This window comes from Furipterus horrens, unplaced genomic scaffold (genome assembly GCF_987537825.1).
Source record: "Furipterus horrens unplaced genomic scaffold, mFurHor1.1.pri manual_scaffold_11, whole genome shotgun sequence".
Taxonomy (NCBI): Eukaryota; Metazoa; Chordata; class Mammalia; order Chiroptera; family Furipteridae; genus Furipterus; species Furipterus horrens.
In genome coordinates this window covers 830,337-856,939 of record NW_028327181.1, presented here as the reverse complement: position 1 = coordinate 856,939, position 26,603 = coordinate 830,337, and the positions used below count along the sequence as shown (strand labels likewise).

The 26,603-nt window shown below is 48.8% G+C and overlaps 1 protein-coding gene and 1 long non-coding RNA gene across 5 annotated transcripts; one reads left to right on the top strand and one right to left on the bottom strand.

Annotated features, from left to right (window-relative positions):
• Positions 1-23,145, bottom strand: STX2 (syntaxin 2). 4 transcript variants are annotated; one of them, XM_090290682.1, is made up of 11 exons: positions 23,018-23,145; positions 16,965-17,039; positions 15,825-15,924; positions 12,226-12,300; positions 11,070-11,143; positions 10,208-10,316; positions 8,428-8,501; positions 8,173-8,310; positions 5,964-6,074; positions 3,560-3,685; positions 383-448 (listed from the first exon to the last, which is right to left on the bottom strand). In XM_090290682.1, the coding sequence occupies exons 1-10, from the start codon at positions 23,045-23,047 to the stop codon at positions 3,605-3,607; spliced, it is 867 nt and encodes a 288-aa protein (XP_090146808.1). In that variant the 5' UTR covers positions 23,048-23,145; the 3' UTR covers positions 383-448; positions 3,560-3,604. The 4 variants fall into 4 exon arrangements, with proteins under 4 accessions (XP_090146809.1, XP_090146807.1, XP_090146808.1 ...); XM_090290680.1 differs by lacking the exon at positions 23,018-23,145 and adding an exon at positions 22,106-22,124; XM_090290683.1 differs by lacking the exon at positions 3,560-3,685 and having other exon boundaries at positions 1-448; positions 23,018-23,143.
• On the top strand, positions 22,519-26,603 carry LOC149996697 (uncharacterized). The gene is made up of 3 exons (XR_016513934.1): positions 22,519-22,643; positions 23,777-23,970; positions 25,160-26,603. It is a non-coding gene; the product is annotated as an uncharacterized LOC149996697 (long non-coding RNA).

Genomic DNA, 26,603 nt, shown 5'->3' with positions numbered 1-26,603 from the left:
TTCAGAATGTAAAATATTCCTAATTATTAAACTTCACATACATATATTTTTAACACTGAAATATAAAAAAATTGAAAATTTCAATAATTTCTTATTTTAAGGCCATTGAAACAAGTTTCACATTGTTAGTTTTGTGATGTGTTATTTAGAGTCCAAGGATGTTTGGGCTGACTCATCACATCCTTTCTGCTCATGGCTTTTTCATCGAACAATACATTCTGTTGTGTATTCTCTTTCAATCCACTAAGAAAAAGTCAGCACTCAGTGCCACATGTCACAATGTCTAGGATTCATTCATGAAATGGGAGGATGCTGATTTGCTGCAGATGTGGTCTGACTCCAAGGACAGATGGCTCTTGGGCTGTGGTTGCTATGACAATGTTACTGCTAGGATAATTCCAAGGATCACAAGCAAAATAATTACACAAACAATAATGAACATCATTTTCTGCAAGATAAAGAAAAACATTAATTAATTTGCAAGATATCAAAGGAAAGAAATCATTCATCATTTCCTAACAAAATTCTGGAATTTGAGAGTTTAAAATAAGAACTCCACAGGTCACAGAAAAGGGAGGGGTAGAGAAGGAAAGTTCCAAAGGCAAAACATTAAGTTACAGATGCATGTACATTAAATTAAATAAATAAATTAAAATGTGTTGTCAAATAGTTATTTGCTCCTGAGGGAAAAGGCAAGTCTACCTGGCACCACGTGTTCTTTAAAGACACTTTCTATTGATCATAATAAAATTCCAAACTGCTATTTCTCGGATGCACCGTACATCTTTTTAAAAATTTAGGTGGCTATTTCTCATGTGTTGAAAACATCTTATTTATACATTTCCTACACTGAGGTTTGATGCACAAGTGTCAGGAGTTAACTCAGGCTTCGATGGCCTCCACAGCCCAAAAGCAGGGCCACAGAGCATTTTACAGTTTTTTTGTTTGTTTGTTTTAAACTTAACAAGCATCCTTGTGCAATTGAAAGCTAGACAACATCTGGCTTAAGAAACTCAGCGTCCTCCAGGAATCTTGTCTGTGGGAGAAGATAAGGAAGTCCCAGTGACAAAAGGCACAGCACACTGCATGGCTCCAAGGTCTCTTCATAAAGCGGAGATGCATCCTTTTATACCAGTTACCAAACGCATGCTGCACCCCCACCTGAGAAAGCTCACCCACTGCAACTGTGCAGCTCTAGACCAGCATTAGCGCGCAGAGGGCTTCATTAATTTCCGGAGCTTTACGAGGGCAGTGTGGCCAGGTCCCTCGGTAACTCTGACGTCCGTTACTCGGAACCCAGGGAGCACTGCCTTCAGGGTATCACCTCTCCTTCAGATTTCACGTTACTTGTTACTATTATGTGTATCCTCAAAAGTGGGACTTTAGTCCCAGCCATCCAATCTCCTCTTCCCGTGTTTTCCTACGCAGTTCTCTCAGTACCTTCCTAGAATAGCTGTTTCCTTGGTCCTATCATACGTCCTCTCCATCAGCATCCAGCCTCCAGCTCCAGCACCTGTGCAGGTGCCTGTTACCCTCACCCCTGGAACCACCTTTGAGAAGCCAGCTGCCCCACACATGTGCTCTGCTTCTCACCGCTTTCTGGTATTTGCCAAGTGTCCGGACCTTCGGACTGTGCGCTTTCCTCTACACTTGGCTTCAGTGATGCTCTGAATTCCTGCCCTAAGTGCCACATAGTTAACAACTGTTCTTGTCTAAAACCCTGCTAACAGCTCTAGCCAACTGCTATGACTTCTCCATAGTGGACAGAGCACACCCCTGAGAGTCCCTCATGTTATGAGTTCAAGTCACAGCTCTCACCAGCTAGACATAAATCCTGGGCAAAGTGCTCCCCAGTCTGTCCCCTTGTAGACAGCCGAGCATCCCACCTATGCTGTAGGGCCATGGGGGTCACCTCCACAAAGTGCTACGGCATGCCTGGCCTATAGGAAGACTTGGCTGAACTATTTGCTGAAAGAATAAATTAACTTTTCAAAAAGTATAATTAAAAACATCAACCACTGCATTTATATAAAAAAGCTGTGGTGTGCACTTTGATGTGTTTTTTATTAATGAGGACTATTTTGTGTTCCTTCATGTCGAGAGCACCAGTGTACAGAACAATTCCACTGCTCCCCGACAATGACACTGAGAGGAACCTTTATTCATCAGCACTGGCAAAGAGCACCCACGAAGAAGCAGCCCATTTCACCGGGTCCATCCTAAAAATTAATTTTATCTTAGTATAACCACATTCAACTAACCGTATTATGGCCACTAGGAAAAAATAAGAACATACCATTATATTAGGAAAGAAAAATCAGCAGAGCTAATAGGAAAGCAATAATAATAATACATGCACTTCCTGCCTGATACAAGCAGCATGCTCGGAGTCCCTTCTGCCTGCCTGCTAAAGAATGGACCATTACAAACTCACCATCCCAGAGCTCACTGCTGAAGAAACGTCGAGGGCAATGCTGTGGCTTCATGAATATGAGAACGACTGTGCGTGCTGAGTGCAACGACAGTCTCACTGAGAAATACCTCAAAATTGAACAGCAGTAGTGAAACCTGACCATACCTGGGATCCGTTTACTATGGTATCTTATTTTTTTAAATAAAGTGCCAAATGTCTATCAAGCCAGCAGTCACTTTCATAATAAAATAGTGAAGTCATCAAAGGTTACTTGTCACAATCCAGATACCCTGGGGCATTTCACAATTTTAATCACAATGATTATGCCAAAAATACATTTTAAGAGAAATGACTGGTGTATTCAAATTTAATACACCAGGGAGCATTCTAATTTCCGGAGGACTCCAAATGCATGAGAAAACTAGAGGAAAAACACAAAATCTACTGAGTTTGGAAAAAGGTGATACTCACATAGTGAACAAAAACAGAGATACTTTAAATAACTGAATGCCTTTTATATTCAGAATCGTTTAAGAATTAACAGGCATGCTAACTAAAAACAGAGGTTTTGTTTAATAAGGAAATATTTCTAAATAAACTAGATGGATAAGGTTAGATGAAAGTTTTATTTTCATTGAATGTTTTTCCCAGTTTTAGTTCCAATCCCTGTAATCCCACAGTAAAGTGATGGGTAAATATATTTACAAAGCAAGCTTCGGTTGTAATTATTCAAAAAGTTAAAATGTAAGACATAAGTTAAAATATTAAGTGTTAGTTTTTTAATTGAGAATTAACCTTCAATGCTATGGTTATTACGCTTAATGACGGGCCCACTGTACGGAGTGAAATGGTCTTCCCGGATGGAAAATAAGAGGTGGGAGAGACCTAGGCGCCGTTAGCTGCTGTATATCACATCCAAGTAACGTAGGTAAACCTGGATGCTCTAAAAAAAGCACGTAAGAAGTCCTGGGCTTAAAGCAAGTGACCACGCAGCCTGGTTCTTCTCATGCAATGGCTGGAGGCTGGAACTTAGCGAGCCTAGAGGCTCCAGTGCAGGCTCAGACCACTTCTAAGCATATTAAAATTGGGCAAGCACTACTGTTAGCTAATTGAGAAAGTTAATAAGTATATTAGTTGATTACTTACTGCTGTGCTAGCAGAGAGGCATACACACTGACATTATCCACATCATTATTTGCCAACTGATAAACCAATAATTAGAGCAATTACAGCCACCAGAACCACCGACACAGCAACAATTATCCACTTTTTCTGTCAAAGAAAAGCAAGCTGATTACATGATGGTTAACTTCCTATCGCCACATTAGAAGATATCACTCATTTAAAATAAAACTATCCATCAGAACTCATTTTAAAATCTAAGTTATAGGACATCTGGCTAATTCTGTTTCACAGATTTTAGTTGTCAAAACGAGTGATTTTTAACTTAAGGTCAGATTATTTGGAGTGGACTGTTACAGAACTTTTAGACTATCAGAGACCTGCATGAGCGCATATTTTAGTCAATTTCTGATGGGCTGAGATACACAAGATGCTTTCACGTCTACAGAGCCATGTAGCCAGCCCATCAGCAAGGAAATCAGTGCTCGATTAAGAAAGCCCCACACTCTTGTTTCTCCTTGTTTGTTTGTGGCCAGCAGTCAGAGCCCTCCCTGCTCCCGCCGCACCGTGTAACATCAGTCACTCCACTACGGCCACCTGGTCTCTCAGGGGCCACACCATGCTGCTCTGGGAATAAAAATCACACACCAGAAGAGGGGACAGCCAGCGTCTAAGAGACGCAGCAGCAAAGCACCTGAGGAGCAGAATGACAAGTCAGACTAGACGTGTGGTTTCAGACGTCAGGCAGTTAGTTAACAGGAAAAGAGAGTGAACATTTTGAATCAGGTGTCACATTTTCGCCAAGCTCCTGTCACGGCCTCAAGCGAGGCTCACTGAGCAGGTTTAGAATGAAAATGTATCATTCCACCATCGTTTATCTCTGTAAAACCAACAACTCTCCATTTAAGTTTTCACTGGACTGCTGCGATGCTTAGGTCATGGAGAAGAGGAAGGGAACCGTCCATTCTTGGTGATTTTTTAAGTGAAAGTCCACTCTGTGCCTGGAACTAGGCTAAGCACTTTACTGTGAACATCATCACCTGGCTCTACTTTAAGCGTCAGTGCTTGACCAAGTGATAAAAAAGAATGACGTGGGAAACCGTGCATGCCATTTCCCAGGTAAAGGACACGTCAGGCACGCGCAGGAAAAGCACAGGGAGGCACTCTGCAGGCTGACACCGACATGTGCCCTGTCGGGGAGGGTCCGTGTGCAGCCACTGCAGGTGAGTCTGCACAGGAAACCCCACTCCTCACTTCTTCCAAACATTTGGAAATTGTCTCTTTTCAAGGCCTTTGTTGACATGGCACTTGGCCCTCCCCAGCCCGATGCTGAGCAGGCGGCTGTGCAGCCCTGCAGACCCATGCAGCCAGCTTCCGGGGGGCGGGGGGCAACCACACGGAAAGCAGCAGCTTGGTGTTTGTCAAAGAATAGAGCCAAGAACTGGTGAGCCAGGACACAGTGACACACATACACAGCTTTCCAGTCCACAAATCAGAACTTAATCTGTAGTTTCCCTGTTTTCCTAGAAGGGCTTTGGCTCACACAGACAACACGTTTAAGATTCAGATAAAAATATTCAGTCACTTACAAAGCTTCAATGCGGATGCTACGTAACACCTCAGGTCCAGTCTCAAATAATTCTCCCCAAACCAAATGATTAGCAAATAACCTAACAAAGAATGAAGTGTTCTTTGCATAAAGTATGTAATCAATGAATTCTGGAGTACAGCAGTCCCTCTCTATGTTGCAGTTGACTTATCACAACCTCACTATATTGTGGGATTTTTTTAAATTATTATATTTAATTATTTATGGCGGATTTTTCACTATATCACGGGATTTTGCAGTCCTGTATACATATGTTGTTTAAGTTACGTAAGTTTAAGAGTGCAGAATATGTTTAAGAACATAAGTAGTGTTTATAATAGTGTGGAAAAGGTTAATAAAGGAGTGGGAACGGTTAGTAAGAAACTGGGAACGGTTTGTAAGTGTGTGGGAAGGGTTTATAAAGCCTTAAAATATAAATAAATACTAAAATAAATGTAAGGTTCCTACTTTGTGGATTTTCACCTATCGCGGGGGGTCTAGAACGTAATACCCGCGATACGTGAGGGAAGACTGTACTTCCAATCCCATTAGTTTCCCTCCAATAATGACCCAAAAAACAAAGAACTCTACAATTTAAACCCACCCAACCCAGAAAAGGGAAACTGCTCCCTTCTAGTTGTGAAGGGTTGTAATTACATGTCAACATAATTTATCAACAAACTTCAAAACGTTTTAGCAAAAAAGAATTACTTCAGTTTTAAAATGAAACATTAAGAAATTTTTATTTCTTGGAATACCTTTTAAGTCAGCTTATGTCAACATATTATAACTTGAAACCAAAGAGAAAAACCCACTTTAATTCTTAAAAACCAAACTCACCCTTCTTGCTTTGCTCTGATATTTAATAGCTTTTTTTGTTTCTTCCTTGGCATGTTCTACATAGTCTGCAGCATTCATAACATTTTTTTCTATGTTGTTGACCATTTCACCCTTAAAACAACAAGATTCAAACTTAGAAGATGTTTTCAAATGACTTAATTACATATCTTAAGACAGCCACATAGCATCAATAAAGGTTTCACCACAGGAACATGATGTGCATGGATGGAATGGATACCGAATTTCTTTCTGACATTCACAAAAAGATGAGACCATTATAAATGTACCAATGCAAAGGAATCAGAATGAATATCTATTTCAAAAAGAACTAAAAGGGATGGAAAATAATGCAGATAATTAACGGCATATCAGATAAGCTGTGAGATACACTTTAACATGTGAACACTCTTTAAAGGTGAGCACAGAGCAGCAAAGGCAGCTGCCTGAGGCTGAACTAATATTTTACTATTATGCACACAAATACAAAGTACTTGGAATGACATTTTTTTCTAATGGATAGAAAATGGTTGCGATTTCTTTAAAATATCAGTAAACTACGAATAGCTTATGTTTGCCACTAAGTTGACTAAATTAACAAGCGAGAATATAAAGTGAGGTGAAGGCAGTGCCGTGTCAGGGCGGGGACCCCATTACCTGGTTTTCTGTCCGTCAGCAGACATGACTGCAGCAGTGAGCGGTAAGGCATTGAAGAAGGATGTACAATTAACTCACTCATTTGCAGGCTCAAACTCACTACTAAGGTGACTATACACATATTTTGAATTGGATGAGTCAATATAACACAATGCTAATAGACTTTGAAAAGGAAACATGGAACAGGGCTAAGAATAAAACGTTTTCTAATGGAGCTTAATGCAACACATTTGGTGTACAGCAATTATAACTAAACTCTAAAGCAGTAAATCTTTAGTAATTACAAAAATAACGGTGTTCTTGTAGTCTGCTTGGTTTCCTTCAGAAAACAAGAAGCTGCGAGACCAGACTCCCAACTCTCCATCTCGTTCCATGAATGGCAACTGGTCCACCCCAGTCAAACCCCACTCGGATGTTGGTTCCTCCTAGCAAATGCACAGGACCTCAGTTTTTCACACCTGCTTTCATGACAATGTTCCTCAAAATAAACAATGTCCTTCAAAAGGTCACTGAGGCCTGGGAAGAATGACGTGTACGTGACAGTGTCCTCTCCATACTGACCCAGGCAATCAGGCAAATGAGCCGCTCAGATCGGGGACTTCTGCGGGGACTGTCCCGCCAGGGCAGATGCCGCCAGCAGTCTCTGCGGGAGTGAGGCCCCGACTTACCCGCGCTGGCCGGTTCCATAGGAGCATGCTCACGTCGGGGGCTCTGCTGAATTCTAAGGGGCCCTCGACTGCAGAATGACGGGGCCCCTAGTGCCACAAAGTCAGGGTGAACATCCACATACCCAACCGTAAACAGCAGCTGGTACTGTACCCCAAATTTTACGTCGTTTTTAAAAACTGCGTTAAAATCTTTAGTCCCCTCACAGGGGTCTCTTCACTCCCTGCCTGTGTCACTGGACAAAATGAGAAGACCGTCTGTAAGCACAAGCTTTCATTTGTGTCATGGATGGCATCCCCTCTGGGGCTCAGTCTTTCAAACATGCCTTCCAATGATTAATGTATGCTCCTTGTAGAAAACTTGAAAACATATTTTAGAAAAGAACATTTAAATTCCCCTAGTCCCACTGTTGTTATGCTGTTTGGTATGTTTCTTTCCCTCTGTGAATACTGTTTTATGTAGCCAAGTTCATGTGATATATATGTGTATGTATGTATACACATACATGTGTGTTGTATATATTTATACGCGTGTATATATGTATACACGTAAGGTTTTATAGCTCCCTCTTAGCTTAAAATTCCAGTACAATATTTGTGTATTTCATTAAAAGTCCTCCCTGAACAAGTTTATGTTCCCTCTGGTTGCCTAACAGGCTGTCCTATGAACACACCCTAATAATTAAATAAACTGAGCCAGTCCCTTATCACGGAAAGTTTAAGCTGTTTCCAGCATTTCAACCTTATGTTGCAATAACATTACAATTAACTTTTGAATTTGGAGACTGCACCCAAAATAACGGCTTTCCCAGGGCTGCTGGAGTCAAGCACAGGGTGCTGCAAACGCCTCTTCTCCAGTTGGGGGCCGGGGGGACGGTGTCCACAGTTACCTGAGTCTCCACGAACATGGCCATGTCTACAAACATGTCATGCAGCTCTCGGATGCTGGTCTCCAGCTTCATGATGTCTTTGTGACGCGACTCAATTTCATTGAGAGCTTGTCTAGTCACTTGGGAATCTGATATAATCTTTGAAAAACAAAAACAGAAGAGAACTGCTGGTGACCTTAAGGTTGCTCCAGCCCCTAAGGAGAGGCGCGCATGCACACGCCACCACTGCCACCGCCGCCGCCACGGGCCACTCACATCAGACGTGAAGATGGATGGGTTCCCGCTCTCCAACATGGCTTCCAGCTCATCATCGGTCGTGGTCTTTCCAGCTGAGAGGCGAACAATTAAAACCACACTCAGAATGGGGGAATGTATGAAAATGGCTTTTCCGCCCTAAGCCAGCACCGAAAATCTGAGTGGTTAACATTTTCAAACAATGTTTTTCTAACCTTTCAAACAGACATATTTTCTTAGGCAAGTGTTAATGATAAGAGAAACTAAAGTAAGACTGAGAAGTAGGAAGAGCTGGAAACACTCGGGAACAACCCCCTAACTAAAATGGAATGAAGAATAAAATCTAATTTAGTGTGAATGAGAAACGACTATAAAGAGGAAACAGATGCATAATTTTTCAGCACATCAGTTTTCCTGGAAGTTTAACTCTGGCTCATGGAAAAGGGGGAAAGCGGAGTCCTGCGCCATGTAAACAGGCCAGATAAAGACGGCATGCTCAGAGCAGGTGCTTTAGTACGTCCTATGTGTTGGCTGTTAATATTTTACCTTGGCTTTCTGGTGTTAACGCTCTATGAAAAAACAAATTGGTAACTACTATTTTTCACAATTTGTGCCACAAAAGACAAAATTAAATGGATAAACATCATAGTAATTAAGCTATCATTTGAACACTGACTGCGGCATTATTCGTTATCACCAAGCAGTGGAAACAACCGAAGGGTCCATCCTCTGACGATGAACCATAAACAGAACACGGCCCATCTGCACGATGGAACGAGAATCAGCCACAGAAAGGGATCGAGTACTGACACCTGCCACAACGTGCGGAACCTTGAAAACCTGACGTGAAAGGGGCCAGCCACAAAGACCATATGTTGTAGGGTTCTGTTTATACAAAATGTACAAATGGACAGATATATAGAAATAGAAAAGTATGTAAGTGGTTGCCTGGGCTCAGAGCAGAAAAACAGGGAGGGACAGATAATGAGTGGGTGTGGAGTTGTGTTTTGGGGTGAGGAAAATGTTCTGAAATTGACTGTGCTAATATATAGAGTGGAGCAACAGTGGGTTTACCATTGTAAGTACATGAAACAGTTTGTTGTATTATTAATTATTGTATTATTTTCCATATGAACAACTATAAACCTACTTTTGCCCTGCCCTATACTAAAAAACACTGGGACTGAGTATCCACATGGGATGTTAGTTACAGCCCAACGAAGTTGATGAGAGGGCATTTAATGAGGTTCACCTTCATAGCTGTGCCCCACTCCCCAAGTCCTGGATGCTGCCCTGCAGTGGGGTGTCACCACTAAGGAGCCCGACTTTTGATAATGGGAGTGAGCACACTGCCATCTTCCCAAGGAGACGCGAGCTCCATCTTGCAAGGCTGACTGCTGCACAGACACCCTCGAAAGACAGCCTTGGGCAAATGGGCAGTTACTGTCTGCTCCCAGACAGGCAGAACCCTGAGACCCACAGGGAACCACCCCCCAAGATGAGGCAGGAAGGGATGGGGGACACAGAAAATACTTGAAGAGATAATGGCTGAAAGTTTTCCCAAATATGGTTAACACTCCAATAGTAATGATAACTAGAAGTCATTTAAAGTCCACGAACCTAGAATTCTCTGAAGGACATAAAAAGGTAACAGTTTGTGATTCAATGAGCAAGAAGCTGTGAAAGGGCTTCAGGTTTTATAAGATTGGCAAAAACAGATGGAATGACTTTTTGAAGTTACAGTACTTTGATGTCAGAGACAGAAAGATGTTTTGAACAGGCGGCGTCTCCATGAACTCACTTATTTCCAGCTGACGCTGTATCCGCTCTTTGCTTCGCTCCCGAAAGAGAGTCTGGGCCTCATTATATTCTGTCATAACTTCCACAAACTTCCGAGACAGTACTGAATGCTATTAACATAGGAAAAATTAGATTAATATATAACAGTCATTTCTTCTATTGAAAATGATACATAAAACATCACATTACGGAAATTCAAACTATTAGCTACTCCTCCAAATGGAAAATAAGAGCAGTAGCAACTTCCTCTATAACAGAATCTAGGCTAAGAACTTCCCATGCGTTGTCTTATTTCATTTCACAAAAACCCTCCTATACTAGTATCCCCCACTTCACAGAAGGGAAAGTCACGATTAAGAGAGGTCAGGCCCTGGCTGGTGTGTCTCACTGGACTGAGCACTGGCCTGTGAACCGAAGGGTTGTTGGTTCAATACCCAGTCAGGGCACAGCCTGGGTGCGGGTCGGGTTCCCAGTTAGGGGCTCATGAGAGGCAACCACACACTGCTGTTTCTCCCTCCCTTCCCTTCTCTCTAAAAGTAAATAAAATTTTTTAAAAGAGAGAGAGGTCAGGCAGCCCACGACGACAGGCCGACCCACTGTCCTCAGAGCCTGCACGCTTCATCACCACTTGTCGGAACCCCACTCTGCCGCCCCGTACACCTCTGAGAGGTGAGGCCCTCACCACGGACACTAAAACGAGTCAGATAATTCTCTGCTTTTCCAAACAGAATTCTGTTGATGGGCTAAATAGATTTTTTTCTTCATAATAAAGTGATACTGTATCTTTTTTATGGAAAAACCTGAGGATTAATGTCACAGTACAGATGAAAGAAGGACTAGCTGACGGACGCTGGTACTCAAACCTGGGTTTTCCGTATGCGAACGTCCACGGAAGTCCGGGGCCCACTCTCATCCTGATCAAAGCTTTGTTCAATAGCTGAAACAAACAGGGAAGTTACCTCAAAGTTCAAAGTGCTCTTATCTTTTCAGTTCCTAATAAAGGTATGGATCTTGGTAATAATCATCAATTGCTGACAGTGTTACAAAATAAAACCAGGTGTTACATGTTAACCATGCAAAAGAAAAACACACCTGCACCTGATCAAGTCTGCAGAACTTAACTATCAGCCTACAAAAACCACAGAGGACCTGGGAGCCTGTGAGACCATGTTATAAGGTTGAAATTGGCGAAACCCCTGAGGCATGGCAGACCCGATGGCAAACGTCTGGTTTCTCCATGGGGACAAAAGTGGAAGCAGAATCTGACTTTTAAAAACCTTAAGTGACGCACCAACCAACCACAGTGCACGGTGCTTATTTTGAAATTCTTATGTTTTAGAAACACACACTAAATTAGGAACAGATGAAGGCCTCGAAGTCTGAGATTGGCTTTGAAATCATCTGTGCGGGGCAGGAGCCACTGAGAAGGGCAGCGCTGATGGCTGGGGACACTGGGCTATGGCAGTCACCTCCCTGCTTCAAGACAGGTCGGAAATCTCCCATGATACAAAGTCCTTCTCGATCCACAGAGATTTTCCTGACTTGAATGCTAGCCTGCAGAGGTTACATACAATGTCTGTCTATCGCGTCAAGGACACACCCCCTCCCTGTGTCCCACAGGGAAGCCGCAGCCTCAGGCCCCGCTGCGCATTTTAAAGACCAGTCACCTCCTCAGGTTAGCAAGTTAGCTGAAGTGGCAGGAGATATACAGATGAACAATCTGGAAGCAAGTGCTTAATCCTGTGGACTGTGAACCGGTGCTTCTTCCTAGATTTAAGGGCTGACAAACATCTGCTTCCGCTCCTCACAGGCAATCCTAAAGCTAGTAGTTTAAAATTTCTAGGATAACGAATAGCTTACGCAAAGGTTTACTATCCCAAGTACATACATACAAATTACTTTTAAAGTGCTCACCATTTTACCTTTTGAAAACATATGAGTTTAAGAATTATTTAAAAAATGATAATTACCTATAGTCCCACCATCAATGATTAAACATAACCAAAAGTTTAAACTCACACTTTAACTTGGCGCGAATTTTATTAGCAGTTTTCTTGATTTCTTTGTTCAGATCTTCGAGCTCTTCTTTTATTTCTTTAAAATAAAAAAAGTCAACTGAGCTATAATACCCAACATCAGTAATGTCCAAAACACTTAAATGGAACAACATTTGGAAAGTGCTCAAGTGCATTTGTCTCTCTGAAAAAGCTGTGGGTCGCACCAGTGGTGGCTCTCAGCGCGGTTCCCGGGCCAGCAGCCTCCACGCCTGGTGGGAGCGCAGGAGACGCATGTCCTCGGACCGCCAGACCCACCCAACAGCTCCTGCCAGGCGGGGGCCAGGGCAGGGGCTAAGCCCTGCAGGTGATGCTGGTGCGCACCTAAGCCTGAGACGGCTGCTTTACACCGATTACTGGGTAAGATGGCGCTCTGAACCCGCCACTAACACCCAGGCCCAGGCAAGGAAAGCGGAACGTGAACCACACTCCGGAAAAAGAAAAGCCTGCCGTGTGTCTGATTTCTCTTCTGCTCTCCACTGAGCAATCAAGGCAGGCTCCTGGGCGCACACCGGCTCCTGCGCTGTGGGAGGCAGAAGCTAATGCCCCCTCCCAGGCCCAGCGCCACGCCCGGGCGTCTCAGTGAGAACGCACATGGAGCAGGAGAAACGGTGCTGGACTGGGCCCCGGGAGTGCCCGACCCCGGCCCAGGCCACCCCGACTGCGCACCCTGTGGCAAAGGGCCGAGAGCTGCGGAAGCAAGGATGGGAGAGGACTGGCCGCTCTGCAGCTGGCACTCGAAGTGCAGCAGGACCCGCCTCTCTGGCTAAGTAACCACACAGGGCGGGGACACTTCAGATGGAGACACTGGACGTCCTGCTAATGGGGCCACAGGGCTCAGGCGTCAGGGAAGTACAAGGGGCGTCACCACACTCAATCCTTTAGGCTACAGAAGCCAGTCCTCAGGTGTACTTGAGAAGGGTGGCACTTTAAGTCACTGTGAAAGGAACGGGACACTGGGGACTTCCCCTTCATGGGCTGGGTAATTCCAGCTGAGACGATCAGAAGAGCTGGACAGAACATTTTTGAATCTGTTAATCCAGGAGAGGAGAACCCAGAGGGGAGCCGAGCGTGGCAGCAGAGAGGCCGGGCCGGCAGGGCTGAGCCGAACTCCGAGTCACCGTGGACAGGATGTTAAAGCCACCTCTGAAAAGAAAGGACTACCAGGGACTCCAGCGATTACCGCCCGTTTCATATACAGAGCACAGTACTCAGTCAAAAGAAACCTGGCAAACAGAGAGAATAAGCACAAGTAAACTCAAGAAGCACAAGAGACAACATGACCAGACCACAGGGCACAGTTAACGGTGTCACCGGAGAGACAGACATTAAAATAATTAGGTTCAAAGGGATAAGATACAAGATCATGAATCCTGTCAGAAAATAGCACAGTATACGAAGGAACCAAATGAAATTCTAGAACTGAAAAATACTTCAACTAAAAATAATTCAACAGGTGAAGAGAGGTTCTGTGACTAGAAAGAAAACAGCTGAGGAGAGATCTCGGAACAAAATATGAGGTGAAATAAAGAGAGAGCAGAAAACGGGACAGGAGACATAAAGGGGACAATGGAAAGGTGTCAAGTATAACGCAAGTCGCACACACACACACAAAAAAAAAACAGAAAATGGAGCAAGTATCATTTCTGAAGGAAAAAAGGGTCAAGATTTTTCCAAAACTGCCAGAAAACATCAATGCAAAGATTCGAGAACCTTCTGAAAAGCAGGATAAGTACAAAGGAAATCACATCTGGAGACATCAAAGTCAAATTGCTAAATGCAAAGACCAAAACCAAATGTCTTAAAAGCTACCACTGAACAACTAACTTTCAAAAAGAAAAAAAGACAATAGAAAAATACCTTCAAATCTTCATGGTGGTGAAAGAAGATAACTTCCAAACTAGACTTCTGCACTCAAGTGAAAATATCCTTCAGGAATGCAATTAAATAAGTATAATTTCAGACTACACCAGAGCCTGAGTAAAGGAAGAAATAAACAGGCGTTTTTAGAAAGAAAAAAAGATCTCAGACGGAAGTTTTGAGACATGGGAAATGGGGAGCCCTGTTATGGGTAAGTAACAGGGCAGGTCCAGATGCCTATTAATTGTATAAAACAATACAGAATATAAATATACACATATATTATTTCTATCTATCACACATATATGACAATAGCCAATCAGTAGAAAGAGATGAATTAAAGTTTCCTAAGTCCTTGTATTACTTGCAAGTAGTAAAAATAAAGACTTACATGAGGCTTTAACAGACCGAGAACGCGTACTGTGCTCTATAGGACTAACCACTAAAACAACAAGCAGTAAATAGAGCACATACAAGCCAGCTAATCGGGGTGAGGATAAAATTCTTTAAAACCAATCCAAAAGACAGCATGAAAAGAGGAAAAGTAACAGAACAAGCTAGAAAAATAAAAAGCAAGTAAGGTTATAAATGGCAGCCCCAACATATCAGCAATTTCATTAAACAGACCACAAGCACTGATTAAAGACAAGAAAAGGGTAACACCAGACAAGACAGAACCCGCTCCACTTTGTCTACAAGAGGCGAGACGCATGGGCAGCGCAGGCTACAGAAAGCGTGGCAGAGGAGCTGGCCTCCTGTGCGGGCACGGGAGCGGGCGGGCAGGCAGGCTCTCGTGTCACCGGAGCGGACACGGGAAGGCGCAGGTGGCTCTGGAGATAAGAGGATACGTCCTATGGCCAGGGCGCAGCCCATCACAGCGCCCGTTTTATCTGCGCAAGTGTCTGGGCTGGGTCCAGAGAGTTACAAAGGGCAGCACGGGGACAACTCTGGAAACGAGAACTCGGACTGCGGCTTAGGTGACAGTCCTTCGCCGATGTCAGCTTTTCCGAACGAGACCGTTATACTGCCGACAGGTGGGAGACCACCCCTCTTAGGAGTCACGAATAAAGAAGATTCGACGGGAGAGGAAAAGAGCATTCTCATGGGCGGAGAGACTTGTGCTGCAAAGATATCAGTGGTGCCTCAAAGTGGTCTATGGACCCCCTGCAGCCTCTGGCCCCCCAGACCCATCTTCACATTTCCAAAACTTACCAGCAGGTCCAGGAAACACCTCCTCCTCGCTGCCCCCTGCACATGACACCGTCCGCTGAACACCACCTGCTCCATGCCACCCTCGCGGCCACTGACACAGCACACCCCACCCCCGCTCCGTAGGTTCATCTCTGAACCTGCTCTAGCTAGTGGGGTTTTCAGAATCAATCCCTCCTCATCGTTCATCTCAACACCAAATTCTCCTTCCTGTTCAGCTGTGGACACAACACAGATCTCAGGTCCGATCCCTGCCACAGCCCCGAGTTCTACAGAGCCTCTTAGGGACCGGACACCTGGCTTTGTCTGTAAGTGTGTGGACAGGTCCCCTGGGGCTCACGCAACCACACCCATCACAGTCTGAGGTGGGCCCGCTGGGTCCCGGGGCGTTTGACAAGCCCCTGGCTGCACTGCCTGTGCAGCAAGGGATGAGGCCTATGTCACCCAGAGCAAGGGATGGGCACACAGACAGACAGACAAACAGACAGGACTTACTTCCTTCTGGGTTTGGTGCAGAAAGAATGATGCTGTGGTTTTTCTTCACTTCTTCCACATACTGAGCTATTTTAGATATACTATTTCTAATCTCCTCAACCTAGAAGAGAGAGAGAGACACTCATCCCCATGTGGCAAGTGGAAAGTGGCAAGTTCCAACTCATTACCACTTTCCATGCCTAGGAAGGGAAGGATAAGGAAGGGAAATAGGTGAATAATTACACATTAAAAAAAGCCATTTCCCATCACACACTGATTATCAATTTAAAAAAATATGCAACATATTAAATTATGACTGTGGCAATATCAATCAACATTGACCAGCAAAACCTATTACTTATAAAAATGTTTAGTCAAGACCCAAATGTTACCACAATGATGCCAACGGAAGCATACCACTAGGGACGCCTACGCTCGTGCGGTACTGCACGGCACTCACAGGACTCGCACGGCACTCACGCAGTGCTAGAGTACTCACACAGTACCCACGGTACCCACGCAGAACTGGAGTACTTGTGCAGTGCTCACGCAGGACTCACACAGTACTTATGCAGTGCCTGAGTCCTCACACGGTACACGCAGCACTCACGCAGCACTAGAGGGGACTCGCGCATCAAGGAAGCTCAGCCCACAGAATGTGCTGGCAATCATAGTCTCATCTGGGGAGGCATTTATACTTGATAAGGGTGAGCCTTCAATCATTATTTTTTACCCCTAAAGGTCTAAACTATTCAGTACTCATTTTTAAATGTACTCATTAGCGAGATCTGTGCAGATGGATTCATATTATCTCCCTAACCCTCTACAGGCGGCTGAATAATGTCCCCTGAAATGCCCAGGTCCCGATCTCTAGAACCAGAAGAAGTCAGCTTACTTGGCACCAGAAAGTTTGCAGACGTGACTCAACTAAAGCTCCGCTCTGGAAAGGGGGAGATGACCCTGCATCCTCTGGGGTGAAGTGGGGGGCCTCGATATAATCCCAAGTGTACTTAGAAGAGCAGGTGGAGGTATAGCTCCTGAAGGGGCCCCCTGACCCAGAAGTGAGACTCCCAGCTGCTGTCTTTGCCATGGGGGGGGTGGGGCGGAGAAGCAGGGCGTGGACAGCTCCCAGCACTGCCAGTGAGCTCGGTGCCCCCTCACCTGATGGAAGAAATCATCCATAAAATGGTCCTTCTCAACAACGACAGCTGTGTCCTCGTCATCGTTTTTCCTACACTGCAATGAAAGAAGGAAAATCCAGATTTAATAACTTCTCACGTGGGCTCACACAGTGAATTAGAAGAGCGACTCAGAGAACAATAAAAAAGAACTAAGGGGGGAATTGCTGGAGGGAAGGGGGGCACAGGGCAGAGGGGGCAAAGGGAAAAAGAATTTGGACACCTGCAATAGCACCATCAATAAGGTGTATTAAAAAATAAAAACAAAAAGAGCGACGCAGCCCTCCAGGGTCTCAGCCCACGGGAGCACACACCACCCCAAGCCCCTACGGCCCCACGCTCCGGGACGACCTGACTCCGCCACATGTCCACTGAGCAGTCCCAGTGAGGGCAGGCAGGACAACAAGCAGCGTAGCATCGTCCGCTCGCTCTCGGTCCGTCCCTGCGAGGCGCGTCACTGCGACCGCGAGAAGTGAAACCGCTCACACTGTACGTTTCCTCTAAAGACGGAAGTGCTGACGCAGCAGCCAGCTCTTCCAGAGAATGTGACAACAGTCCGGAAACGTCTGCGCTCTTTCCTCCCAGGAGTGACTCCAGCTGGTGCCCACACGGGAATCAATCAGCCGTTCAGCAGGGGAGGCTCACTAAGGGAGGCCGCAGGGAATAAACCACGGGAGAAGGCAGCGCCAATGACCCCTGGGGAGGGCCAGCATGACCTTACTGCAATTTAAAATCACATCAAAGAATAAAGAATGAGGAACATTCTAGGCCAATGGTTCTCCAACTTGAGTTGCATCAGAATCCCCCAGAAAGCTGGGCCTCTGACTCAGCGGGTCTGGTGGGGCAATCTAGGCATTATTCACCATTCCGGAATATTACTGCATTCTAACAAGTTCAGGGGATGCTGCTGGAGCAGGGGCCCCACTTGGAGAAGCTCCCCTTTAGGCAGACACATGACCTAACGGCACGAGGTCTCCATGGGAAGCACACCACCAGCAACAGGAGACAGTCCCACCAGGCCCAGGAAGCCCTCAGAGCACCCAACGGGCACTGCAGCGTCCGAGGGCGGGCCGGGGCTGAGACGGGAAACCTGCCAGCAAGTGCGGGCAGGGGACTGGCCCGGACCGTCCCCACGGGACACACTGGATGGCAGCTCCAGTCCACCCGGAAGCTGCAGCGACGGGTCTCTGACTCTCCTCGTCCTCGGGGAAGGCGGAACTATGCAGCTTGACTGATGGACAACCCAGGAATAACTTGGAAACAAATTCGACTAGAATTTAGCTAACAAACATCTGAAGAATTCAGTACGTGTCTTACGAAAGCACAAGAAGCCCTCCGTCCGCCCCTCCAGGACCCTCGCTCAGACACGTGGGCTTGGCCTGTGATCAACCGCCACCTCTCAGGGCCGCTCAGCGTGGGCTCCAGCCCAGGGCGCTCTGGGCATCGGACGCCTGGGGTGGGGGGAGGGAAGCGCCGCGTGTCTCTGAGACGGACGGGGGTATGCTCCCACGCAAGGGCCTTCCCGGGCCCATGCGGACAACACAGCCTCACCGGGCGCACGGCACACGGGGCAGGGCCCGCCCGGTGATTACTGCCCACGGGCTCCCGCTGTCCTGGGCAGCTTTCCCGCGATGCCCTCGCATGGCACAGCTCTTGTACTCTGTCAACAGGGTGTGAGGAGTTGGACTGGGTCCCAAAAAGCGGGCCCTGCAGCCCTAACCCCAGGACCTCAGCGTGTGGCCCACATGTGAAAGGGGGTCAGTGCAGCTGTAATGAGGTGAGATGAGGGTAGTGCTGGGTAGGCCCTGACCCCACGTGACTCGGTCCTTACGAGACAGACACACAGCGGGGAAGACGGTGGTGACAAGGGGACAGAGACTGCAGTAGCACCACGGGAAGCCAGAGGAGGCCCGTCTGGACGCTCCCTCCAGCTCCCGTGTCTGCTGTTTTAAGACCCCGTTTGTGGCACTTCGTGTGGGTAGTGTCAGCTGGGGAACGACCGCGGCGTGGGGGCGGTGGGCCTGCACTCCAGCTGCTCACAGCTGCGCCCCCTCCCAGCCAGTGAACCAGGGCGCCTGCCCGCCCACGTCCGTCAGAGGGGTGGCCGTAAGGACACGGGGCATGTCCACAGCGAGCGCGCACACCAAGAGGCTTTGAAACTCACTTCCGGCCCGTGCACTTCCCTGGCAGCAGCACTTACAGAGCAGCTGGCCCTGAGCTGCAAGCAACAGACTAAACCCTGCGGCTCCTCCGCGGGACCCCACGTCCCAGAGGGAAAAGGAGCTGCTGACTGGTGCTGAGTGCGGGCGCTCCCTCTGCCTGGGCCCTGACAGCCGCCACCTGGCACGTCCTGTCACCTCCGTGTCCCACGGCAGAGCAGCCTGAATGGCTAAGTAATGTGCCCGAAGTCTCAGAGCCAAGTAGCACAGGGCCAGGTGTGAATCCAGGTCTGTGACTTTATAAAACTGTCCTGACAAAGATGCCGACTCTTAAGAACACAAGGAGCTGCCTGTCCTCTACCTGCAGCTCACAGTCTCAGGCAACTTCAGGTGCCCCCCGCACACTCACTTTATTGTCCCCAGGGAGTGATGGGACCGCCCTGTCTGACTGCCACCGCCCTCGCTCCTAAACTCAGACAGTCCGCCACCTCCCGAGGAGGGAGCCTCACTGCGGGCGCTCAGCCGGCCTCCAGACAAAGCAGCCCCCAGCACTCCTCCAGCCTGGGGGTGGCCTCACCCCTCGCCTTCGTGACAGCGGGCTCCGTACCTACCCTGTCGGGCCCTGGTTTCACTGTTTTCCCTGTGCAGTCTGTCTGCTGGTCTGGAGGGCGTCTCTGAAGGAAAGGCTGGGTCTTGTGCAGCTCGGGACCAGATGAAGAGAGGGAGAGCCACCATGTAAGCAGTGACCTTCCTGTGAATCCACCCCAATGGGCACAGGAAGGGGACAGGTGGACGTGAAGATGACTCTGAGGGCTGGCGAGTCTCCCTGTGGCCCAGACCCGAGGGCGATGAGAATGCACTGCCCCCGTGACCCCCGTGGGTCCCGCATCTCCCACTGAAAGTCATTCCAGGTTCACAGCTGCCTGCCTGGTTTTTGTTTCACTCCTTGCTGTGGGCCATTACAAACACATAACAGAACAGGAACAATATGAGCCCTGGATGTACCAGTCGCCTGGATCGATGAGGACCTACCTCTCCTGTCTGACCTGGACACTCACCCCATGGCGCCCTCCACACTAGATCATCTTGGGAAAAACCCTCACAAAAGAAGGCGCCTGTCTGCCCTGGGAAGGACGGCCGCTCAGGGAGGGTGCAGGAAGAAAACAGGACCACACCTGCACTCAGAGCCAGTAAGACGCCATCTCTGGGGACCTCAGGGGGCTGACGGCAGGAAGACTTCCAGGTGTGAGGCTGGCAGGGAAGGAGACAGCATCTGGGGTGTTCACGTGGGGTGGCGAGGGTGAAGCCACGGGGGGGCTGTGTGTCAGGAACAGTGGCTGAATCTTGTGACGGGACAAGGCCGTGGTGGTTAGGGTGTGCGGAAGAGGAGGCCCTTCACACACTGGTTATCTCTCAGGGTCTCTATTCCCGAAATCCAAAAGACTTGAAGTAAAAACAGGAAGCATTCATTGTGTGAATGCAGAGGTTCTGCCATCTTAAAAAAAAAAAGGAACACATAATACATACAGACATTTAATATACTTAATAAACTAGATTCCAACTGTGGGAATTGTCTGTATGCTGATGAACAAAACATGAAAAGTTGTCCAGACTGAATAAATCGTGAAATTCTGAACTATAACCATATGCGTTAGTATTTTAAGTTTCAGGGAAGTAGTTAGAAAAATGTTTTATTTTATAAATCAGAATCCGAATCTCCTCTCTATAACATTCTGCACTACACATGCAATCCGAGCTGTCAAAAAGTCACTAAAAATATCTGGGCAGTCTCTCCTGCCCTTCCGAAATTATATTTGCTGCTCCTCACCATGAACCCAGGGCCTGAAAATAACAACCTCATCGCTCCTCTGAGGCCTGCTCAGGAATGGCACACGGCCCCCGTGTGTCTGTGTCTGTTACCCTGCAAACGGCTGAAACCTGTACCCTCTCTATCCTTAACTACGGTAAGTAATCCGTCTGCACAGCCAAACTTGTTTTTGAGCCAGTATTTTGCAGAATCACCATTCCACTTGGCTTGACATATGCGCTGAAATGCACTTCATGGCGCCTCCTTCACTCTTCCTTCCCGGGCTGGGTCCGCCCACAGCGTGCGCCCAGTTCCTCCGGGGGCCTCTCCGCACCCCGTGCGTGGCCTCCGCTGAGACCAGCACTCAAGGGTCTTTTGCCTGAGTGGTCCTTTTACTTGCTGGGAATCAGAAACATCTTTCTGGGAGGTCTTGGGGACGTCACTGAAAGTCTGGGCACCCACATGAACTGGTAGCTCGAGAAGAGAATCGCGGGTCAGAAGCGGCTGAGTCTCCGCCTGACAAACTGTATCGGGCAAACGACTTAAGCCTTTCCAAGTGGTCGCCCGCGAGAACCCCCTCCCAGGAGAAGCACTGACAGAGCGCAGGAGACTTCCGGGAGGCGTCACAAATACTGTGTCAGTACAGACACCGCGGTTCCGACCGCCGAGATTAAATGCTCGGTGTCACCTGGGGGAACAGCCGTTTAGAAACACAGCTGTGAGCGACATTCGGCGACCCCAGGAACTGCCTGGAAGGACACGCCATGGGGGAGAAGTGTTCAACTCTCATCTGGTCCCTTTCAGATGCGTTTTAAATATGAAAAGCTACCACACTTCGAGCACGCCAAATGCAACTTTAACCTAATGGTTTACAGCAGGGGAGGCTGCTTTTTACACCCTCCCGAAAACACCACGGGAGCTAACGGGCATGGTCGCGCCTGCGACGACAGGGCGCTGCTCTGCCCACCCCGCCCGGGGCCGCCCCGGAGGAGCGAACGCCGCCGCACCGCCCTCCACCCGCAGGCGAGCGATGACCACCCTGTACACGCAGGAGAGCTGACGGCGGCAGCGGAAAACCCGCTCGTTGGCGCGGCCTCTGCCCCAGCGCAGGGCGGGCGCACGGTCACTGGCAGCTCGAGACCCGGGAAGCGCGCTCACCGCCGCCCCGCGGGGGCTGCCTCTCTGCCCCACGGCGCGTCTTCCTCCCGAGTCCCCAAGGGCACTCCCCTGTCCCCGAAACAGCCCCCACGGCCGCCGTGGGCAAAGCCGGGCGCGGGCTCGCGGGCCTTCTCTGGAGGGGGACACCGGCCACTGCCTCCGGGAGCGCGCCGCTCGCTGCGCCCGCCGCTGGCAGAATAGCGGGGCGCTCCCGCCCCCGATGCGGAGGGAAGGAAGCAGCATCCCCGCGGAGGGCCGCCGGGCCCCCGCCCTTCTGACCCCGGACGCAGAGCCCGCCGGGCGCGCCCCGCTCTCCTGCCCACGCGGGCACGTGACCGGCTCCGGCCCGAGGAGCCGCGGCCAGAGCTGCTTCGTCACCGGCGGCGGGCCCTGCACGCAACGTACGGCGGCGCCCGGGGAACACAACGGGCCGGGCCTGAGCGCGCCCGTTCCCTCGGCGGCCACCGCCGTGTCGCCCACACGGTGTCACTCGCGGTGTCGTCCTCGGGGACACTCCTCGGTGAACGGCCACTGGCTGGTGCGTCTCCCCCGCTGTCGGAACGCAAACGGGGTACCGGGGCGGCCCGAGCGCGCCTTCCCCGCGACCCCCGGAGCGCCCGCCGCGTGCAGGGCCAAGGCCGGGGGCGCGGGCGCCGGGCAGAGACGCGCGGGGCGGCGGGCGGCGTCAGGGCAAAGTCAGCCCGCGGGGCGCCCGGGACGCGCCGGACACAGAGCCCCCCGACCCCGCTCCGCGCCCCACTCCCGCCTCCCCGACCCCGCGGGGCCGCCCCCCACGGCCTTTCTCCGACCCCCCACCCCGGCCGGGTGGAGCCCTGGTGCCCCCGGCAGGCTCCGCCCGCCCCGCCCGGACGGGCCCGGCCCGGCCAGAACCGCTATCCGCCCGCCGCTCACCGCCGTCAGGTCCGGCAGCCGGTCCCGCATCCCCGCGGGCCGGACGTCGCGCCCCGCCGCTCAGGCCTGCCCGCGCCGCCGCCTCAGCCCGCCGGTCGCCAAGCTCCGCGCCGCGCCCGCCCGCCGCCTCCCCTCGGGCCGGCGCTGCCACGGCAACCGCACCCGCGTGCTCTGCGCATGCCCGGCGCGCGCCGCGCCCAGGCCCTCGCAGCCTGCGGGAGCCTTCCAGGGGGAATGCTGCGGCCGGCGGGGCGGGGCCTGACGGGGGCGGGGCCTGGAGGAATGGGGCGGGGCCTGAGGGGTGGGGCGGGGCCTGCGGGGGCGGGGCGGGGCCTGGCGGAGAAAGGGAACGGTGAGGCCTCTTCGGCAGCCCAGCCGAGCAGGGGCGGTGCCCGGCAAATTGTACTCTGGTCGCCTCTTGGCCCGACTAACTATATGTGCCATTTTTCCTTTCTTGATTTGGTTGTGCTTTCATATTCATTTTATTTATTTTTAAAAATTGTGCCCTGGCTGGTGTGGCTCAGTGGATTGCCAGCCTGCCAACCAGAAGGTCACGGGTTCGATTCCCAGCCAGGGCACATGCCTGGCTTACAGGCCAGGTCCCCAGTTGGGGACCTCTCTTTCTCCCTCCCTACCCCCTCTCTAAAAAGTAAATAAATCTTTTCTTAAAATCGTGACAATTTTGATGACAAACGTAGCAAGGCTATGGAAATGAGCGCGTGCAGCTTTGTATAAACCCTGAACAGGTCTTCTCTTTAGGATCCACACCAGGGTTTCATGCATAAAGGAGAAGAGATAAGTAATGCACACAATGTCTAAAGGACATGAAGTTAAGGAATAGAACTCGAAATGGCCTGGGATGGGAATATGCAGAGTTTTCATCCTTGATCTGTGATCCTTGCAGTTCAGACGCGCCAAAGAGAAGCCCTACAGTGCCTCCTTTAAGTGAAAAGGTGAGTCCAGCACAATAATATATGTAGAGAGCAAGGGACAACATTCACATCCTTTATCACAGCGAATTGTTATAATTGTTCTATTTTATTAGTTTCTCTCTTACTGTACCTAATTTATAAGTTAAATTGTACCATAGCTAAATGCAGGTACAGGAAAAAACACAAGTACTGTCCCTGATTTCAGACATCCACTGGGGGTCTTGGAACAGACCCCCCGGGAATAAGAACAGACCACTGTAATCCACTGAGGGCAGGGATTTTTTCCCACTTTACTAATTATCTCTGATAGTTAGGATGGGATCCAGCACGTAGGAGGTGTTTCATAAACGTGCTAAATGGATGAAAAAGTTATGCGCAGTAAACTTCACATTCTTCCTTTGCAGAATGAGCATGTTATCTCAGGTATATGAATGGCTTCGGTTTACAAGGGCTCCCCGGTGTACACAATGCTCGAACTCAGCCTCTCGTACCCCTGTGAGGAGCCCTGTGGCTACCACCCCTGGGAAGCCGACTATTGCGCAAAGGTTTCAAATAGCTCCCCCGAAATGACACCTCTGACCAGGAGAGCAGAGTTTGTACTTGTTCCCCAGCTCCCCAACAAGGTTCCTGCCTATTTTAAAATTCTGTGGTTCTCACTTAATTTATTTTTATTGCACTTCATGTAATAGTAGGGGAACTTATAAGAGTCCATTTCAGTTCAGACCCCTAAGAAATTGAGTGATTGTCAATTGACCATAGGAGTGTTTGTTCTGATTGTAAGTTGAAGACTGAGTTAGAACTCACTGTCTCTTGATCCTGCATACCTAATGTAAGTTTAAATGAAAGTGAAGCTTTCAAGGTTTTGGGAAATGCAATAGCATAGAAATTTTAATTTTTAATTTATCAATTTTAGAGAGAGAGGGGAAGGCAGAAAGAGAAACATCACTTTGTTGCTCCACTTATTTATGCAATCATTGGCTGTTTCTTGTATGTGCCCTGACCAGGAATCGAACCCGCAACCTTGGCATATCAGGATGACACTCTACCCAACTCCAGCCAGGGCAAGTAGGCTATCCTTTTAAAGATGGGGCTGAATACATAATCTGGAAATAGCTTTATGAGGTTACATATTGTATTAGTGTCCTATGGCTGTGTAACAAATCACCACAAACTTGGTGCCCTAAAATCACACAAATTTATTATCTTACAGTTGTGGGAGCAGATGTCTCCTTTTCTGAGGGCTCCGGGGAAGACTCCATTTCCTTCCCTCTTCCAGCTCCTGGAGGCACCCACATTCTGTGGCTCAGGCGCCTTCCTCATCTCCGGAGCCTGCAGAGCAGCATCGCTCGGACCCTCCTCCACTGAACACCTTCTGCTCGGACCACAGCCAGTTCCCCCTTTGAGGAACTCACGTGATTGGACCAGCCCAGCTGGATAACCTCTGCATCTCGAGGTCCACACCGTTAATCACATTTGCACAGTCCCTTTGCCACAGAAGGGAACAGAGTCAGGGTTTCCATGGACACCTTTGGCGGCCACTGCTCTGCCCACTTCACACACCTTTGGCTTATTTTTCAGAGAATCATTCAATGTATTTGGTTGTGGGGATGGAAAGGAAACAGGATGAAATCCTTCTCAAGTATGACTCATGATTTTCATTTTAGGATTTATGTCATCTAAGACAAAGAAGGAAAAAGAAAGCTTGATATGTCTCAATCAGGTCCCTTCCGAGGAGCCACCTTTTGAACTAAGGGACTGAAATGGCACTTGGGAAGGAAAAGAAGCACATGCCCCTGATAATCAGGAGAAGCAGATTCAAACTACAGCAAGACCCTTTTTCCAGCTTCTGGGAAAACAGAAATAGGACTTCCACATTCCTTTGACCCACAGTTCTTCTCGAGGAATCTAAGTTCCGCACTGATACAAGCCCAGGATGCAAATATATAGCCTGAGGCGAGGCACCCACATCGTTTCAGTGGGAAGAACCTAAGAAACACCAGCCTGTCTACTGGCAGCGGCAGGCCTGAGTGCCGTGGGAGTCGCTGTGGGGTGCCGGGTACGTGACACGGACAGCAGCGTGGGAAGACACCTACCCCGTGCGTTCCCAGCCTCCATCCGAGGGCAGAGACCTGTCCAGGCAGCCCTGAGACGAGCTGTCAGGATCGATACCAGGAAAACGTCCGCGCACAGCCTTCAGCATTCGCCCAGTTCTGAGCTGTTGTGACGAAGCTCGGGATTTATATGTGTGTATATATAGTCAAGTTAAGACGAGGTCAGGAGGGCGGTGTCCTTCTAAGGAGGGGAGGACACAGACACACACACACGGACGGCCAGGTGAGGACACAGGGAGACCGCTGCGCGATGTCGCAGGAGGACGTTGGAGCGATGCCCCGACAACCAGCAGTGTCAGAAGCTGAGAGAGACACCGAGAACAGTCTCCCCAGAGCCTTCAGGGAGAGTGGGGCCCTGCCTGCACCTTGATTGGGGAATTCCAGAACTGTGACAGAATAAATTTCTGTTATTTTAGGGCACCCAGTCTGTGGTATTTTGTTAGAGCAACCCTGGGAAACCAATACACCCTGTAATTACCTCGTAAATAGCACAGTTATGTTGCATTGGTGAGTACTGTGTCTTATAGGAGTTGGTTCATTAAA

Bases quoted from the DNA above. Each gene is read 5' to 3' on its own strand.
- STX2 (XM_090290682.1), bottom strand. From the start codon at position 23,047: ATGCGGGACCGGCTGCCGGACCTGACGGCG. The intron at 17,040-23,017 runs GTGAGCGGCGGG...CTTTCATTGCAG, and splicing joins GGCTGCCGGACCTGACGGCG to TGTAGGAAAAACGATGACGA. The intron at 11,144-12,225 runs GTGAGTTTAAAC...TGTTTGTTTCAG, and splicing joins AATTCGCGCCAAGTTAAAGT to CTATTGAACAAAGCTTTGAT.